The sequence below is a fragment of the Procambarus clarkii genome, chromosome 41 (assembly GCF_040958095.1).
Source record: "Procambarus clarkii isolate CNS0578487 chromosome 41, FALCON_Pclarkii_2.0, whole genome shotgun sequence".
NCBI classification, from domain to species: domain Eukaryota; kingdom Metazoa; phylum Arthropoda; class Malacostraca; order Decapoda; family Cambaridae; genus Procambarus; species Procambarus clarkii.
The window spans coordinates 25,529,686-25,549,237 of record NC_091190.1 but is presented as its reverse complement, the minus strand read 5'-3'; the positions used below and the strand labels follow the sequence as shown (position 1 = coordinate 25,549,237).

Below are 19,552 nucleotides of genomic sequence, written 5' to 3'. Positions count from 1 at the left end.
TCCCTATTATCATCTTTTGTCTCTGGCATTGACTTCAGACCATTAAATCGGTCGAGCCTATTTTTCTTCACTTGGGAAGGAAGTTGAAAAAATAACTCCAAAGTTCTTTTTACATTTTCAGTAAGAGATACATGTAGTTGACCAGCCGAATATATAACCGAGAGTGAGGTGAAGCACTTCACTATGGTCCTCATAGGCCCAGTGAGGTAAAGCACCTCACTATGGTCCTCATAGGCCCCACAGTGAGGTAAAGCACCTCACTATGGCCCTCATAGGTCCACTGCAGCTTACCAGTGATGGCTGGCGCTATGTGGATGTTCCGTCTTGGTCTGGAAGATGACATACGGTAACCGGGTGTCGGCTGGCTGTTAGTGGCTGGGATTGTTGATGTGCAGTGCCTCGGTAATGTCCAGTCTAAGATGGTCGATGTATCTGTCTATTATTTAAGTGTTACTGGGCAGGATATCTCTGGTTGTGTGTGTAGATGGGACCTCGGTATTTGTGCATTGTCAGGCGCTTTGGAAGAGCTGTTGTCGTGCCTATATGCTGATCGAGATGATTGTGGCTGACGGTCCCCAAGTGCGCATGTGAAGGTATATACGACATTCGTCTCTTTCAAGGGGTTTTGTTTTAGCGTCGGCAGAGTATTTCATAAGGAAGTTGGTGCTCTTTTTGTTCTTAAAGTATATATTAATTCAGTCTTCAGGTTTGTGTCGGTAGAGGGGGTCATGTTGCTATCAGTAATGTCTTTCAGGATTCTTTCTTAATTGTTGTGGGCTGTTGAAAAGAAGCTCCTGAAGAATATTAAAATATTCTGAGAAGGGACCAGTAATGTGTTATAGGCCGCTCATCATAGGTAGCATGGCGGCTCACCTTTCTTGTAGTGACCTCTTCGACATATCCACTAGATTATGCATTATTGATTAGGACCTGCCTATATACCGAGGTCGAGTCTGGCTAACATAAGAACGGCTTCTTGGAATATGTGCAAATAAATATTCAGAACCTTGTATATCATATATGTCAGAGCAATCGTAGACTATGCGGCTCCAGTGTGGAGTCTTTATACAAAATTCTTAGGGGAATTGACAGGGTACGTAGATAAAGACTGATTATTTAACATGGGTGGTACTCGCACAAGGGGACACGGGTGGAAACTGAGTACCCAAATTAGCCAAAGAGACATTAGAAAGAAATTTGTCAGTAATTAACAAATGAAAAGCACTAAGCAGTGATGTGGTGGAGGCAGACTCCATACACAGTTTCAAATGTAGAATAGGGTTAGGAAGCTGTACACCAAATGATTGAGAGTTGAGAGGCGGGAGCAAAGAGCCGACCCATCCCTCCGCAAGCACCAATAATGAGTACACACTCTCATAGTTCACTCTTCGCCTCTACCTTCCCGAGAGACTCATGCTTACACAATACATATACAGGACCTGTATATATAACAGTGTGATGAAGAAAGCTTCCTCTGTAACTGTACAATTGCGCTCGTAAATTTAATTAAATGTAATCAGTGTACTGAATACCTTTAATGAATCAATTTTTGTTACATTTAGGTTATGAATATTATTCTGAAAAATTCAACTTCAAGTTCTTCTTAATGTAAAGTAGATTTTGAAGTGGATTATTTCAGTCCAACTTTCAATGCATATATAATTCCGAAAATATAAACCCTAAACAAAAAAATACCCGAACCATGAATATAAATTTTAGATTGCATTCAAGCGGTATTTATATATAGCAGAAATTTGGTAACTGAAGATAGGGTTTTGAACACTGAAGTTAGTTCAGCAACTTTGTTTCTTTTGGCTAGTAACTTTTGTGGCTTAATCTCTCCACGCTGGCTAAATTTGTAAATTTATTTTCAAAATTAATTTTTAGTGTCAAATTTACAGGAGAGAAATTTTAATGTATTTGTTAAATCTTGTAAAATCTGGCAACTTTTTAGTATTGAAAATAACGAAAATTAAAAATAAACTAATATACATACACTATTTTTTAATTGAAATGTTTTCAAATTTGAATTAAATTTTTAAATAAAATTTTCATCTGAACATTTTGACGACTGGTTATGCTCTTATTGCTCATTAATTTTCTGAAATGAATCTTTCAATTGAGGATCAATACAACCTTGCTCAATTGAACATTTATATGTATGTACTACTGTATCCTTACACATGTGGGAGACTCACTTTCCTTACACGATCTACTGTATTCTTAGGTATCTGAGAGATTCATCTTTCCTGGTGTATCAGCGGTATCTGAGATTCAAGATAAACCTAATTATTATTATCGTACACAAGCCGCTATATACAACGGTGGAAGGAGTCAGAGTAGATAAGTAACAGGGAATAGCCTAAATAATCTGCCCCCATGCCAAGTATTATCTAGGGGGACTTCAACCTGCACAGTCCAAGATGGCGAATAGCTAACAATAATATTATACCAGGAAATAACCAGTCACAGGTCAGAGAACTACTGAGATTCTGTGACACATTTTCACTCAACCAGCTGAAAACGGAGCCAACTACGAATGAAAATACTCTAAGGTCTGATGATGACAGTGAAAAAATAATTAGGGACATTACAATCTAAGGTATGTACTGTGTGCTGTGCTACACACGTACACATTACACATGTGCTACACAGTACACACGTACTGTGATCACGTACTGTGATCACTCGCTCATCGAAGTGCAGACTAACAGCAATAATCCTAATAGTTCCCTAAAAAAGTAATCAAGCAAGAGGGGATTATTCATTAAATTAAATTTTAATACTTCTAAGATTGACTGGGACAAAATATAAACATGAACTTGCAAACATTCAATGGGAACCATTAGTAAGAAAACTCCCACACAAGTAATAGAACAATTGATGGCAGAACAACACCAAGTCTGCTTAAGTCAGAAAGAGGACGAGGCTAGAAAGAAAATGTAGACGACACTTCAGATGTACAAAAAAATACAGAAATGCTTAATCAGACGACACGACAGTCCCCTGCTCCCCCATCCCCCCACCTATCCCCCCCTCAAAAAAAGCATAAGCTGAATCAGTCATACCAAACTGAAGGAATGAAGTTAGAACAGGAAACCACACAAGAGATAAAGAACAAATCCAAAATATTTCTTAACATTTGCGAAATAAGTCAAAAACCTCCTGCTGCATTTGACCTATATTTACAGGTGAAGGTTCATATTCAGAGGTTGAGAAAGGAATCAGTTAAACCATAAAATATCATTATGAGGCTATGTTTAGCTCTCCTATTAACAACATGAAAGTGGAAAATCCAGACAGTTTCTTTAACAATGGTACTCAAACCTCTGCCACTCCACATGATGTCACCATAACCGCTGCGGATTTTGATAGAGAAGTTGAAAACATGCCCATGCACTCAGCCCCAGATCCAAACTCATGGGATTCTATATAAAGCAGTGAAAAGGGCCAGTAACACGAGCACTTGGACACATGGGAGATACCAGAATCAGATCAGTAGATACAAGGGCGGTACATCCTTTACAGCAGATACATCCCCTACACAAATGAAGGAGCAAAGCATTTGCTATAAAACTATAGGCCAGTCAAACATTACGCATAATAACAGTTTTGGAAAGAGGGGATTAAGAATCCAATCTCCAGTTTCGTGTAGAACAGTGACCTCCTCAACCCAGGTCAACATAAATTTAGAGCGGAAAGATCATGTCTTTTGCAGTTACTCGACCTCTGACAAAATCTCTGATGCAATAAAAGAAAAAATGTTGATGTGGTATACACGGATTTTGCAAAGGCATTGATAAACGGGACCATTTAGTGATAGCACATAAAATGAGATCAGTAGGAATAACGGGTAAAGTATGACGATAGATACACTATTTCTTGTCGAACAGAATGGAAAGGGTAACAGTTTATCAAACATAATCAAGTTCAAGCTCAGTGGAAAGCTCTGTGCCTCAGCGCACAGTCCTTGCACCACTGCTTTTTTCTTATTCTCATATCAGATATAGACAACACTACGAATCATAGCTTCGTGTCATCTTTTGCAGATGACATAAAGTCAGCATGAAAAGTTCTTGTGTTGAGGACATTGAAAAACTGCAAGCTGATACATGACGTATTCTATTTAGCAGCGGAAAATAACATGATTTTAACAGTGATAAATTCCAAGTACTTAGGTGTGTAAAACATTCAGAGCTAAAACAAAATACAGTGTTCAAGACACGATCAAATCTGCCCATAATAAGACGACAACATATAAAGGATCTGGGAATAATTGTATCTGACGACCTAATATTTAGGGAACATAACAAGGCAAATATAGTAAGAGCTAGAAAATGTATAAATTGCGAGAATATTCAAATTCAGGTATTCCATCACAATGCTCATATTATTCAAATCACTGGTGCTGTCCCATCTTGAGTACTGCTCGACACTCGCTTTCCCCCCTTCAGAACGGTAGAGATTGCTGAAATAGAGGGAATACAGAGAACATATACGGCCTGCATAGAGACGATAAAGCACTTAAGCACTTAAATTATTAGGACCGTCTCAACGCTCTAAAAATGTACTTTCTGAGAGGAGACGAGAAAGGTATCAAATAGTAGATACATGGCAAATACTGGAAGACCAGGTCCTACATTTGCACAGTAAAATAACATACTGGAGCGAACGACTTGGCAGGAAATGAAGAATGGAGTCAGTAGGGGTGCCATAGCCACAATCAGAGAATACTGAACATCAGAAGTCCATGGCTGTTCAGTATCCAGCAAGCATGATCAATATTGCCGCAACAAAGGTGGATGTCTTCAAGGAAAAAAAAAACTGGACAGTTTCCTGCAAGAAGTGCCGGACCAACCCGGGTTGTAGTCGATGTGTGTGCTGCTCCAAACTTGTCTATTGGCACAAGCTCTCTCAAGTTAGGGTCGGGCTTGGGGAAGTAGAACAACTCCCAGGACCCCACTCAGGTGGTTCTTGGCGGAAGGGGGGGAGGGATATTTTGTTACTTCTTAGAAAGTCTATTAACTGAGACGCTATTTCTTGTTTATATCTTGTAGACAGCCTGTTATAGTGCTTGTGTTGCAGGGAGACTTGCAAGTTCTGCATATGTAGACTTACCCCTAATTAGTGTGTTAGTGTATAAGGAAGACTTTGAGTTATACTCATCAGACTCGATATATTTTGGTATTGGACAATTGTAAAGAGTTGCAGGTTCTAGAGTGTTTATGTCATTATGTTATTCAAACATGTCTTTTGTGTAGATAAATCAATGTATCGTGGTTAGAAAACTATTAACCCAACACCATTCGTGCCTTTCCACTTGATAATGGTCCAGGACTGACCAATCACTTGGGGAGGATCCAGGACGGATCAATCACTTGATAATTTGCTTTGATTACTTTTGTCACCGAGTATAAATTGTGTGTTCTCTATTTTTGAGTTGTCACAAACAAAATGTTTGTGACAGCTTGCTAACAATATCAAATGATATATATCAATAATAGAAATTTTGATTTAGCTGTTTCACTGCTTAATATCGTTAAGCGTGATATGCTAGGTAGGTAATGTACCACCTTGAGGTACCACTATTTGGTATCATGATTTGTGATCATGTGTACCTGCCGTTAGACAGTACCACTGCTTGGTACAACGAATAGTTATAATGTGTACCTTCTATGAAACACGGTACCCAAGCTTTGTTAGAAGTATATGGCAAGACCACTTATGTTCGTAAACATTGTAATCCTATCGTTAAATTTGTATGCTTACGTTTTCAAGTGTGTTTACATATAGAGAGCTTGGGGTGCCTAAGGTTTTTTATGCATAAATACCTACAGATCACACTGCAGCACGAAGTTCCTTTATATATTTTCGCCAGATATATATATATATATATATTCATAATTTTTGTCAAATTTCCTGTAATGCGTCCACGAACTAAGAAATTTTTACCTAAATAATTTGCACGAAGTTTTATAAGTGCAAGATTATCGTGAAAAACAAATTAACTTATTTCAATCACTATAGGACCATCGTGGATTCGGGCCTCAGAAGTAGGAGACCATTGTCCTACTGATGAGACCATGGATGCTTATAATAAGGACCCGAGACGTACTAAACTGGATTGCAAGTGAGATTTCAAACCTTACCTGAAGTTTTCAAGTCTCAATGGATATGAGTGGATTTCCTCCATATACTTACTTCCATTGCTCAAGTCTATTTAAGTTCCGAGGTAGCTTTAGTGTTGTATATTGAGGTAATCCACTCGTTTACTCACGCTATTGTGGATTGCATCTTTTAAGGATTTATATGTAAGCAAGGCCTTTATATAATGGAATATTTATTTAATAATATAAACCTTAAATATAAGTTACCCCCTGCAGTCGATATAAATGTATAAACATTATGGCATGGCGATTATGCTAAATCTGGTACTATTGGTAGACAGGCTCAGGCTGGTATGAGGGCTGGGGTTGGTACGAGGGCTGGTACTGGGGCTTGAAGGTGATGGGGGGACCGTATTCGTAGGGGTACTGGGCTTCACCGTAGTAACTGACCTCAGCCCGGTAGCCACCGTAGTCGTCAGCAACGTAGGTTACCTGAAACAGTTGGGTTTAAAATAAGACACAAACCACAATGAGACGGTTCGGTTGCTTCAGGAAGACATTTCAGCGCTAAACTACAGTTTTCTGTCAACTTACCGTCTGTTTGCGGCCGTCGGGAAGTTGAACAGTATAGGAACCAGTGACAGTTTTCCCATCAGATTCCTCGGCTTGGCTGAAGTCAGTGCCGGCATATTCGTCCTTGACGCCGTATTCGAAGTTGTAAGGGATCACAACCTGTTGGGTAATTATTATATATATGAAAGTTTTGCTTTAGAAGATGCCTCGGGGTCATACTTATGTTACCCTGTGGTCCGGTACATACTGGTGCTCCCTCTAGCGTGTATATATACCAAGGATGCTGTAGTGTGTGTTTGTTCGAAGTTGGCTCCAGAGTGAGTATTTTCCAAGATTGCTCTAGTGTGTTTAAGTTCCAAGGTTCCTCTAGTGTTGCATATGTTCCAAATTTTCTCTGGTTTTTACATTTCCACAAGTTTCTCATGTGTATATTTTCAAAGTTTACTCTAGCCACTAGAGCATCCCTGGAACCTAAACACACTAGAGCAACTTTGAAGCATATACACACACTAGGGATAGATCCATTGGCCCATGAACCAAAAGATAACAACAACTGGACTAGAGGGTTCCAGGACTCGGTGATTAGTCCAATCGCAATATAAACAGAACACTGCTGTGGATAGTGTGAATAAACATAGTTAAAGCATTGGTGTTGGACCAGATTACACGTGTCAATACATTTGCACAGAATAACAACATGAAAGGAAACGCAGAATTGAACCAGTGAGGACTACAGGTGTCACAGGCACAATTAACACTGTATGGACATGGCTATTTAATGCCTTGCCAGCAAGCATAAGAAATAATGCAGAAACAAAAGTGCATTTCTTCAAGAAACAATTAGTTCCTGCAAGAAGTGCCGGACCAGCCGGGTTTTAGCGGATGTTTGGGCCGGCGGGTTGCTCCAAGCACGAACTTGTTAAACTAAGTTATCACAAGTCATGCCTGGCCCAGACTGGGCTTGGGGAGTAGAACAACTCCCAGAATCCCTCTCCAGGTAAATCACCAGGTTGAGAGGCTAAAATACGCATATAATAAGCAGTCACAACAGTTTCCTAAGATGGAAAAATTACTTTAATTTTGGGACAGTGCAATGAGATCGAACCTGCGTCCCTGGATTTCCCATCGTGCGGCCTCAGTATGTTTTCATAGATTCATCACGTTGTGATTTCACAGTGCGACTTACATTTTTAAATGGTTAACGGAAGTGCTTCTTTATTCCTAAACATAGAGACGTCCAAGATTTTGAACGAATGTCTTGGTTACCAAGTTTGGTTGATGGTGTTTGGTGCGAGTGTGAACGGTGTTGAGAAGGGCAAAGAACAGACGTCCCAAGAGCCTTCATCCTCCACAGAAAATGGGAAGCTGTGGATAATTTGACAATTAACTAGTAGTGTTTTCTCAGCTGGAGTTTGATCGTATATTATTGCGATCGATAACTAGGTTGAAAAAAGTCTTCCTGAGTGTGTCTTAAAATCTCTGTCAGATGTGGAGATGCATGTTGCAAGCACTAATAGCTCCGGCGATCAGAAGCGATTTTGCACTGCACCGCAGTGGAGGAGTTTCCCAAGAGTTTTCCAACAACAGGAAGGGCGTTGACTGACCTGGTTGTAAGCCGGTTGTGGTCCAGGGGCGCCGTAGCGGTCTTCAGGGGCAGCGAGACCCATACCCACCACCACCACCATAACCAGGGCCACCTGTGGGGGGAGAAACAGTTGGGTAGTTGTCCCCTGGCCATTCTGCTACAATATATATACAGTATTAAGAAAGGTTATGGTTAGCTAAAGTTCATCGGTTCGTTTTCAGTTCACTTTATGCAAAATAGAAATTCGTATAGAAACGTTATTGAACGTTATTATATTGTAACTTTTTTTCTCACGTTATGTTGTAACATCGTTGTTAAAATGCCAGGTCGTGAAAATAAGAGTGGTGTGTGTGTGTGTGTTTACTAGTTGTGTTTTTACGGGGGTTGAGCTTTGCTCTTTCGGCCCGCCTCTCAACTGTCAATCAACTGTTTACTAACTACTTTTTTTTCCACACCACACACACACACACACACACCCCAGGAAGCAGCCCGTGACAGCTGACTAACTCCCAGGTACCTATTTACTGCTAGGTAACAGGGGCACTTAGGGTGAAAGAAACTTTGCCCATTTGTTTCTGCCTCGTGCGGGAATCGAACCCGCGCAACAGAATTACGAGTCCTGCGCGCTATCCACCAGGCTACGAGGCCCCCACTCGTGGGGGCCTCGGGGTGTGTGTGTGTGTGTGTGTGTGTGTCCGAAAGAGCAGAGCTCAACCCCCGCAAACACAACTAAGTGAATACTCAGGTGAAATGCATTAGGCAGTGATGTGGTGGAGGCTGACTCCATACAGTTTCAAATGTAGATGTGATAGAGCCCAATAGGCTCAGGAATCTGTACACCAGTTGAGAGGCGGGACCAAAGAGCCAAAGCTCAACCCCCGCAAGCACAACTAGGCGAGGACACACACACACACACACACACACACACACACACAGGAACCTGTACACCTGTTGATTGACGGTTGAGAGGCGGGACCAAAGAGCCAGAGCTTAACCCCCGCAAGCACAATTAGGTGAGTACAATTAGGGAGTATATACACACACACACACACACACACACACACACACACACAATCTTCGACAAGAATTAAATCTTCCCAACCATTCGAGTAGAACATGCTGAAACCATTTTCAGAGGTCATACCCTGCATATTCCAATATTCATGGAGTAACAACTGCACACAAACACACACACACGTAAGTTTTCTAGTTAATATCCCAAAGTTTCTAGATAATATCACCAAGTTATCGCGTCAAGCCTGGCCCTAGGCCGGGCGAGTAGCAGCTTGGGGGAGTAGAACTTTGAGAACTTGTGTAAAACTTTGAGAACTTGTATACTCCACGTATCAGCGATAGAGCAAGTTTGTTAGTCACCTTGGGGATCATAGCGAGCGTTGTGTGACCTGGTGAAGGAATGGCGGTGGAGAGGGATGTGTTGTGGTGTGTGTGTGTGGGGGCCTTATATATATACGTGGGTGGTGGCGACCTTTCCACAGGCGCCAGCTTGAGGTAAACGTCCCCTGAGGCGGTGTTGGGGGGGAAGCCTCTACCTCTCACTGGGGTCGAGGGACCCACAATAATGATGACACTTACGCAATACTATGAAGCACTCCAGATTTTCGTTTCACTTTTATTTATTCTTTTTATGTGCAGTTGTGTGATTATGTACATATATGTATTACCTATATATACAGTAGCCAGAACGCACTTCTCAGTCTGCTATGCAAGGTCCGATTCGCCTAATAAGCCAAGTTTTCCTGAATTTATATATTCTATTTTTTTTTAGTATGAAATGATAAAGCTATCCATTTCATTATGTTTGAGTTAATTTTTTTTATTTAAAACTAACATAGGGTAGGTTAGGTGCGATCTGTTAGTTTCAACTCAAATTAAAAAAAATTAACTCATAACGAAATGGATAGTTTTATCACTTCATACGAAAAAAATTAAAAAAACATATAAATTCAGGAAAACTTGACTTATTAGGCAAGTCGGGCCTTGCATAGTTGGTCGAGAAGTGCGTTCTGGCTACAAAGTACGATATATAATATGCGAACAAGCTTGAATGGTCCCCAAGCCAATATGCAACTGCAAACTCCACACCCCAGAAGGATTCGAACCCAGATAGCCAGGAGCGCTATGCACCTTGGTGTACGGGGTACCTTAACCACTAGACCATTCGACTGTACAAAAATCTTGGTAGTCGTGAGACAATTTATATCCAAGATCTGACAGCGCTCGGTGGTCAACTCGAGCATAGATATTTTATCGAATCACCTCACTTTGTGGGGCCACGTGAGCAACACAAATGCGAACAAGCTTGAATATGGCGGTGGATATATATATATATATATATATATATATATATATATATATATATATATATATATATATATATATATATATATATATATGACAAAAAAATGTCATTTTCTGACAGATTTGTCAGAAAATGCTCACCAAATTGATTGGGAAATGGATTCTTCAATAACGAGTTGTAAAATCACTTATAAACAGGAACATAATTGAATCTGCTTTAATACAGATTACAACAGAATGTAATTTGAACATTAACAGTGGTTTATATAACTTAGATCCATTTTTGATAGATCAATTAAAGGGCGATTTGAGTAGGATCATTGATACACATTGTCTCACTAATTCATTGTAAATATTTACTATCTTAGGCTATTATTATCCATGTGTCTATTGGTAGGTATAAATAGGAGCTGCCTCGTATGGGCCAATAGGTCTTCTGCAATTCTTATGCGGCTCTTATTTGTATCCACCCAATTCCCATTCATTTTTCATTGAATGGGAATTCAATTCCTCACCTCACTTCATCTCTCTCTCCTGTCTATATATATGTCTAATACTTGACTTGTAAATCATTCCTTCTGAAGATGTATTAATATACGAAAGTACTTAAGGAAATTCCTGTTTCAATTCGTCCTCCATGGTCTGACACAAGTCACATTTTTCATCACGTGTTAGTTTTAGTGATTTACACACACACACACACACACACACACACACACACACACACACACACACACACACACACACAAACACTAAACAGGGGCCTCGTAGCCTGGTGGATAGCGCGCAGGACTCGTAATTCTGTGGCGCGGGTTCGATTCCCGCACGAGGCAGAAACAAATAGGCAAAGTTTCTTTCACTCTGAATGACCCTGTTACCTAGCAGTAAATAGGTACCTGGGAGTTAGTCAGCTGTCACGGGCTGCTTCATGGGGTGTGTGTATGTGGTGTGGAAAAAAAAGTAGTTAGTAAACTGTTGATTGACAGTTGAGAGGCGGGCCGAAAGAGCAAAGCTCAACCTCCGCAAACACAACTAGGTGAATACACACACACACACACACACACACACACAATGTGTGTGGTCCTGTTGATTGACGGTTGAGAGGCGGGACCAAAGAGCCAGAGCTCAATCCCCGCCAACACAACTAGGTGAGTACAATAGAAAAAGAATATTGAGAGAAGACCTTGTGGATTCTCACTGAACACTTTAATATTTTTTTCTCCTACCATCCCTATTCCTTTTTTTTATTAATTTTATTACATTGTGTTACAGTTTACAGAAAACACACACACACACACACACACACACACACACACACACACACATATTAACGCTATGTGAATTAATATTTATGTTTTGTGGCTGCCAGGATTGGCTAATGCAAACTTTCCTTGCACTTGGACTCGAGGCCTCAAGAGTGTTTGGTTTGTTGCTCACTATTAACGTGAAAGAAATTTTGGCGTCTAAAGTGGCCTCTGACAGCCCGAGATAGTACCTTGAGTGGTTTCCGGAATCGATGTCACCGCGGCCCGGTCTCTGACCAGGCCTCCTGGATGATGGTCTGGTTAACCAGGCTGTTAGACGCCGCTGCTCGTAGTCTGACGGACGAATCACAGGTGTCCTTTGGCGGTGGCATAATAGGCGCCGAGTCGGTGAGCTGTTACGGGCTAGACAATGTATTTAGCGGGTGTGTTGAACACAAATATTACTCGTCTCGCATGAGTTAATGAGCCTTCTATAAGGATCAATAAGCTTGCTCTTATTCCCGTCCTCTCACCTAATACGTCGCATTTTGTTACGGAATCGACCAATCTGTTAAAAAATACGGCACATTACTAAAAATATAAACACCGTAATATTGACGGTTTGTATGCATCGGGCTCTGTAGGTTGAGTGGATTGCTTGGGTTCGTACATTTTTGGTTGGACAAAATGTGTATTTTTTAAGGAGTGGGAAATAGAACTTTTTTTCCTTGTCTTTGAATGTTCGTGGAAAAGCTTGGACTTGAGTAAGCTTCAAGTACCGGATCAAGCTGTTGATAACAGTTTAAACTGGGTAGTAAGCTGACGTTATCAAGTGTAATTTAATCAAAACCTAATACATGAAGCGTTAATATGTCTTCACAGCTGTTAAATTTTGGTCATTCATAACGCCAGTAACATCAAGTTGTGGAAGCAGCAAGATTTAGATGAGGATGGCGACTTGAAGTCTTGTGGATTTTTCGTTAATTTTGTATTATTCTCTTTCACAGATGTGGCTATTCATTTTTGCGCACAGAGCTAGCAGTCATCAACCCGTTCTCGCAAATTTAATAAGTCAATATTGACTTATTAAATATGTGCATAGGTGACATACTTAACATAATAGATACCCTTAAAAAGATTCATAGAAAACACCGACCTTACCTAACCTTGTTAGTATCTTAAGATAAGCATCTTATTGCTTCGTAATTACAATTATTACCTAACCTATAATAGGTATAGGTTAAGTAATAATTGTAATTACGAAGCAATAAGATGCTTATCTTAAGATACTAACAAGGTTAGGTAAGGTCGGTGTTTTCTATGAATCTTTTTAAGGGTATCTATTATGTTTAGTATATCACCTATGCACGTAGTTAATAAGTCAATATTGACTTATTAAATTTGCGAGAACGGGTTGCAGTCATATATTTGTTATCTTCTGTTGACAGTGTTAGAGATATGTTGGACATATCCTCTCTCTAACATGTCTACAATCACTATACAGTATGATATTTCACCACAAAGGTGATTGTTGTGCTTTTACCAAGCTATAACTAGCCCACTCACATTCTCACCTGTCCTCCATGGACAGGGTTAGAGATTTGCTTCAGTTCTTTGTGGAGTGATGAGGCAGCGTTGATTGAGAATTATATGTCACGGTGAAGGTCGACCTTGACAGACATAAGTGAAGGGTCACCACTGAGTGGAGGAAGTATTATGGGAAAATTGTAGAGAGAAATCCACTTATTTGTGTGAGCTAACGATGGACCTGCAACTGTTCATCCGTTGTTTAGGTCACTGGAGCGTCTGAATGGCTGAGAAAGTTGTCTTCATGGTCTCCTTATCACAGGAACGTCATGTGCTTGCAAGAGGGAAATAAGTAGATAAGAATATAGTGAATTGTAGAAGTACTAATGGCCCAAACTCGCTCATATACCTTGTTTATATTCTATTTTTACAATTAGTCGTCTATGAATAAACCTGAAAACGGCGTAACACATAAGAATCTTTTGTACATTGAACGCTTTAATACATAGGAAACGTTTTTAATGCGTCCATCTTACAGCTCCACAACTTGCAAATATAAGAGTTGGATTTGAGCGACATTAGGTAAATGTAATGACTCAGTTACAAGAGTTGTGGGTGATATTATGAAAATACTTGACATTCCTTGAGTGATACCATCTAAACTATGAGTTTTCAATATTACCCAAGAAGTTTGGTAAATATATTTTTATTATTTTTAGCGTGAGAAGGAAACTACGTAAGGCCTATTGGCTCATACGAGGCAGCTCCAATTTATAGCCACCAAAACACATTAATATATATGTCTAACCTATGCTTGAAACAATCCAACGCCTATTGTTACAAGGTAACTTGTTCAATAACTCAACATCCCCTATTTCCAACCTAATGCTTACCCATACTCGTGTATATTGGCATTAGCTGCGCTTTCCTGAGCTGTACATAGGTATTAAGTCTGTTAACCAGCACTAGGAAATTTGGGATAGATAATTACAGCAAACTAAAAAGCACGAGATTGCTAATTGCAAAGCTCCAGTTATCTCAACTGGTGGTTTAGAGGGGTCAAGTAATACCAGGTGGTTTAGAGGGGCTTACGTATAAGATACATGTATTCATGTATCTTACAAGTAAAATTGAACTAAATACAGTATATTCAACCTTTTTTTTTTTTTTACTATTATGCATTAAATGAAATTCAACATTGTTAAAATTGTTTGTCTCACCCTGAGTGTTCAGTCGAGTTGATTTAAGACCTAAAATAATACAAACGAATAACTTTTATGAATGGTGTGAGAAATGAAAACACTTGCGGATGCTGGGGGTAATAAGTTATTATTTCTAGCAGATTATGTTTAGAAAACGTAAACGTAGTTTACAACATTTCATTGTTATTGCTGTCCCGTTTAGTTTACCAGTGTTCTTGTCGTTGACTTAGTTTTCTTTGGTAGGATAACTGGGGCCGGTATGAGGGTTAGGGGTATGAGGGCTGAGGGTATGAGGGCTGGGGCTTGTATGAAGGTTTAGGGTAGTATGAGGGCTGAGGCTTGTATGAAGGCTGGGGCTTGTATGAGGGTTGGGGCTTGTATGAGGGTTGGGGCTTGTATGAGGGCTGGGGCTTGTATGAGGGTTGGGGCTGGTATGAGGGCTGGGGCTGGTATGAGGGCTGGGGCTGGTATGAAGGCTGTGGATAGTATGAGGGCTGGTACTGGGGCTTGAAGGTGATTGCTGGACCGTACTCTTGGGGGTACTGGGCCTCGCCCTCATACCTGACCTCCGCCTGATATCCATCATCGTCATTAACAACGTAATTCACCTGTTAGATAATTATAATAAATATTAGTTCAACTGAAATAGTGACAAAATATATTTTGCATAATATAATACAGTTAAGGAGTAACAAAGGACTATTTAACAAGTTGAAGACATGTAAGTTTAGGTCCCTTGGTTTTGGTAATTTGGTCTTTAAAAGATGTTTATAGTGATCTTACGATCTGTTTGCGGCCGTCTGGGAGCTGGACGGTGTAGGAGCCTGAGACAGTGTCTCCATCAGACTGTTCGGTTTGTCCAAAGTCATTGCCGAAGTAGTCGTCCTTGACGCCGTACTGGAAGTTGTATGGCATGCCCTCCTGAAGTGTATCATGGCACAATAGTGTAAGAATGTTGTGAAAGAGCTTATGATCTTATACTATGCTTGACATGAAACTCGATTATCTTCTGCTTATAATATGTTTCTTGTCATTGTAAAATACATAATTGAACTTTTTTTTTATAAAATACTGAAGTAAACCACTTTTCAATTTGCTATAAACATTTGTAAATGTTGAAGTACCTGTTCGTCGCTTGACTGATAGGCTGGGGGGGCGTAGCGATCATAGTCCTGCGCGACAGCCGCCACAACCACCACCAGAAGGACGCTAAACTGAGGAGATTAAAACTGGCTTTTAGTGCGAATGATGACCAATGATTATACACACACTCCTGTGCCTGTAGACGCTTTCGATCATTTCAATAGCTCATCCTGGACTATGTGACAGCCTTTTCCCCGACGCTGCTTGGCTCTACATTCTGCAGAGCCACGTAACAGTAAATTCAATTTCATACGCCACATTAAATATGAGAATTAATACTTACCTTTCTATTATTAATAACACTAATATTAGAAACATTAACACTTCCCCTTCAGAGCGGGAGAGATCTCAGAATTAGAGGGAATACAGAAAATATATACGGCACGCATAGACATGATAAAACATCTAAATTATTGGGACCGTCTCAAAGCTCTCAAAAAGTACTTTCTGGAAAGGAGACGAGAAAGGTATCAAATAATATACACATGGAAAATACTTGAAGGCCAGGTCCCAAATTTACACAGTAGAATAACATCATACTGGAGTGAAAGATGCAGAATAGAACCAGTGAGGAGTAGAAGTGCCATAGGCACAATCAGAGAACACTGAACCTCAGAGGTCCAGTTGTTCAACACCTTCCTAGCAAGCATTAGAAATATTGCCGGAACGAAGGTGGAAATCTTCAAGAGGCACTTAAGAGAAGTTCTTGCAAAAAGTGCCAGACCAACCGGGCTGAAGTGGATATATGGGTCTGCGGGCCTCTCCAAACAACAGCCTGTTGGACCAAGTTATCACAAATCGAGCCTGGCCCAAAGCCGGGCTCGGGGGAGTAAAAGAACTCCCAGAACACCTTCAAGGTATGATAAGTGTTATGATCTCAGCATGCAGGAGAAACGAGTCTCCCTCCTTGAGAGTTATTCATCAAGCCTGACCTGATTAGAAGGTCTAGCAAATATTGAGGTAATAACCCATATGTAAAAAAGTTGCTTGGATATATATAACAATTTAAGATTATGGGCAATGAAGAAGAAAACAGATAAATGACTGGTTAGAAGATGTGGATATTTTGCTGGAGGCGTGAGGCTCGTTTCTGGAGGGGCTTTGACCTCACTTGAGGGGAAAGCCACGCTCCGTTTGAGCTCCCATCAGAAGGGAACCCCTAGTGATATATCTCGAAGAGAAGAGAAGTGTGCAGGCGTACCAGCTGTGGAATCAAAATGGGGACGTGTGGTCTCAAGTCGTGGGCGACGAGGAGTGTTTATTAAACCGCCCAGAGGCATTATTGTGGGCCGTGGAAGTGCCCTGACCAAGCTTCGTCAGAGGGAGGAGCGCCCTCGACCAGACAATCTGTGGTAAGCACGATATACGCCAGTTCATAGTAATTGCTTGTAGTTGGTCGTGTGCCCAGCGACAGTAGCAATGTTTATTGATAAGTTAGACATGTTTTAATAAGGCAGAAGGCCTGAAATAAGAGAGTGGAGAGGGAGGAACACGGAGCGACGTCCGTCCCCTCTGAGCGCTGGCGGGCAACTGAGGGAGCCCGGCTCCTGACGGTGAAGGACCCTCCCTGAGTGAGGAGGCCCACCGGGCGAGGTGGAGTATGGACCCGCCCAAAACGGGGGAGTCCACTCTCACTGTATGTACAGGACAGATAGAGGTTGGAGGCAAACATATTGTGTGATTATTTTTGTTTATGTGTTAAAGGGGAAACAATTTTATTGGAGTGTCGATGGGTTGCAGGTTTGTCTTTGGGGAAGAAGTTGCTGAAAACTTCGAAGCCAGCACAGATGAAGTAGTTGATGAGACTCCAAGGTAGTGGAGCAGACGACCTCGAGCTGTGAGGAAAAGCAGTGAAGAGGAGTGTCACGTGCTTCTGTAGAGGTGGTGAAGCACCATAGTTGTTCGAGGAAACTTCATGGTGTAGCAGCCAGGAGAGCTGTGGAGGACCCTAGCAGAAGGGTGAAGCACCATAGTTGCTCAAGGAAACTTCATGGTAGCAGCCTGGAGGAGCTGCAGAGGATCCTGCTAGTTAAGCCCGGAAGAACCTGAAGATATCAGGGTAGTGAACTTCCAGAGATGGAAGGGAAGTTCTGGTGGATTACTTGTAGGGAGTTGATAGTGTTTGGTCGTCATTAGCGTGCAAGGCGCAGTGAGAGGGGAGTGACTGTTTGTATTCTTATGTCAAGAAGTGTTTTATACGGAAGTTTAGAGTTACAGTCGTAGGCTGGATTACCTACAGATGTATGCGTTCTAGGACTGATAGGGTGATCGATTGATCATTGCAGTGAAGCAAGGAACATTTATGCTGATATATGTTATTGCATTCAAATGCTGATTTTCTTTGTACACATTTATAGATACATATATATATATATATATATATATATATATATATATATATATATATATATATATATATATATATATTCTCTTGCTGATGGTACAACAGTGTATGTAGACTTGATCAACTTGAGGAGGTTGATAGTATCAGGTGGTGAACCAGGAGATAGGATACCACTTGATAAGCTGATGATAGAGTTCTGATGGTGTTGGAGTGCAACCTGATTGTAATATTATAGAGTATAGGATTCATTATTATTATATGTGTATGTATCGTGTATGTGCTTTGTCCAGTAAATGTATCCCAATTTGCTGGTGTTTGCCCTTGTCCTAGTGAGGCTTCCCAGGAGGTAGTAAAGAAGGAGAGAGAGAGAGAACCAAGAACCACTGCTGTGGACAGGATAGAAGGTAATACTAATAAGTCAAAGGGGGATTGAGGAGATCATATCACCTAAGGAGAGAGTGGGGAGTCACAGCGGCTCGAGTGGGTGTGTGCACGTGACAACGAGGCTAAGTGTTGGAGCCGCATCCCCTAAATGTGTGACGTTGAGCCCCTCTCCAAGGGCCAGAAGCGCCTAGTGTGATCTCCTAGCGAGGTATAAGCACTCTACCGAGTTGTGGGTTGGATTGTCTGCAAAGGAGGAACAACGACGACAACACCACCAACCCACGACTATAATATAAGGTACTTGGATTTCTTTAAAACAATTTTTTATAATTATTATTAACATCTTTATTGACAATTTTCAATACTGTTTCAGCCCGTCCTTTCAGCTAATAGGTCGTTTTCTTTACGAGATGATAACCAACGATACAAATGCAACCTATTACGAAAAGCAGTGTCTCACAAATATGAACGTTCTCTATGTATCAGACTTGATGGGTTAGGTGGGTTGCTTGGGTCTATCTGGTTAGGATAACAAAAAAGTTGGATTTTTTTACGGAGAAACAGATCACGAAAACGGCCTGAATGTTTTGCAGAGTAGTTATTGCACCCTGCGTCTTATTGGCGGGTGTTTCAGTTAGGCCTACTAAATGTGTACAGGTGAGGATTCATTTCTATGGCAATATTTGCTGTGTATTATTGCGGATTTGTTCAAGATTTGTTCATTTTAACTTCAATATTGTATGTAGTTTAAGCAGACTAGGTGTTTAACGTAGGATTTGTTCATAGGATTATTTTACGTTAGGTGGTTGGCTAGGTTAGGCAAGCTTACTATGCGTAATATTACACAATCGTTATTATGTACAAAATTATTCTTGTCGAGGCTACTGGAAATTCGTCAATACAACATTATTTGATGAATTCACAATTTTCAAAATATATTTTGTTTGGTAGTTAATATCTGCGCTTCAGAAAATGTGGCCGTGCTCTCCAACATATAGACAGACGTAATTTGTAGCTGAATGAAGTCACATAATAGATAACGTTATTTACCTCCAATCCGTGACGTGTGTGTTAGGCTGATCCTAATAACTAAAATACATATTTTACGCTACCTTAGTGATCAT

At 40.6% G+C, this 19,552-nt stretch overlaps 1 protein-coding gene and 1 pseudogene across 1 annotated transcript; both read right to left on the bottom strand.

Moving 5' to 3' along the window:
- Positions 1-6,341: 6,341 nt before the first annotated feature.
- LOC123761242 (cuticle protein 19-like) lies at positions 6,342-9,798 on the bottom strand. The gene is made up of 4 exons (XM_045747188.2): positions 9,640-9,798; positions 8,285-8,377; positions 6,702-6,839; positions 6,342-6,599 (listed from the first exon to the last, which is right to left on the bottom strand). The coding sequence occupies exons 1-4, from the start codon at positions 9,649-9,651 to the stop codon at positions 6,435-6,437; spliced, it is 408 nt and encodes a 135-aa protein (XP_045603144.1). The 5' UTR covers positions 9,652-9,798; the 3' UTR covers positions 6,342-6,434.
- A 4,962-nt stretch (positions 9,799-14,760) lies between these two features.
- On the bottom strand, positions 14,761-19,552 carry LOC123761133 (cuticle protein 7-like; annotated as a pseudogene).

Excerpts from the sequence above, each read along its gene's own strand:
- LOC123761242 (XM_045747188.2), bottom strand. Across the intron at positions 6,840-8,284 it reads CACAACCGGCTTACAACCAG|GTTGTGATCCCTTACAACTT; the intron begins GTCAGTCAACGC and ends ATTACCCAACAG. Across the intron at positions 6,600-6,701 it reads CCGACGGCCGCAAACAGACG|GTAACCTACGTTGCTGACGA; the intron begins GTAAGTTGACAG and ends CAACTGTTTCAG.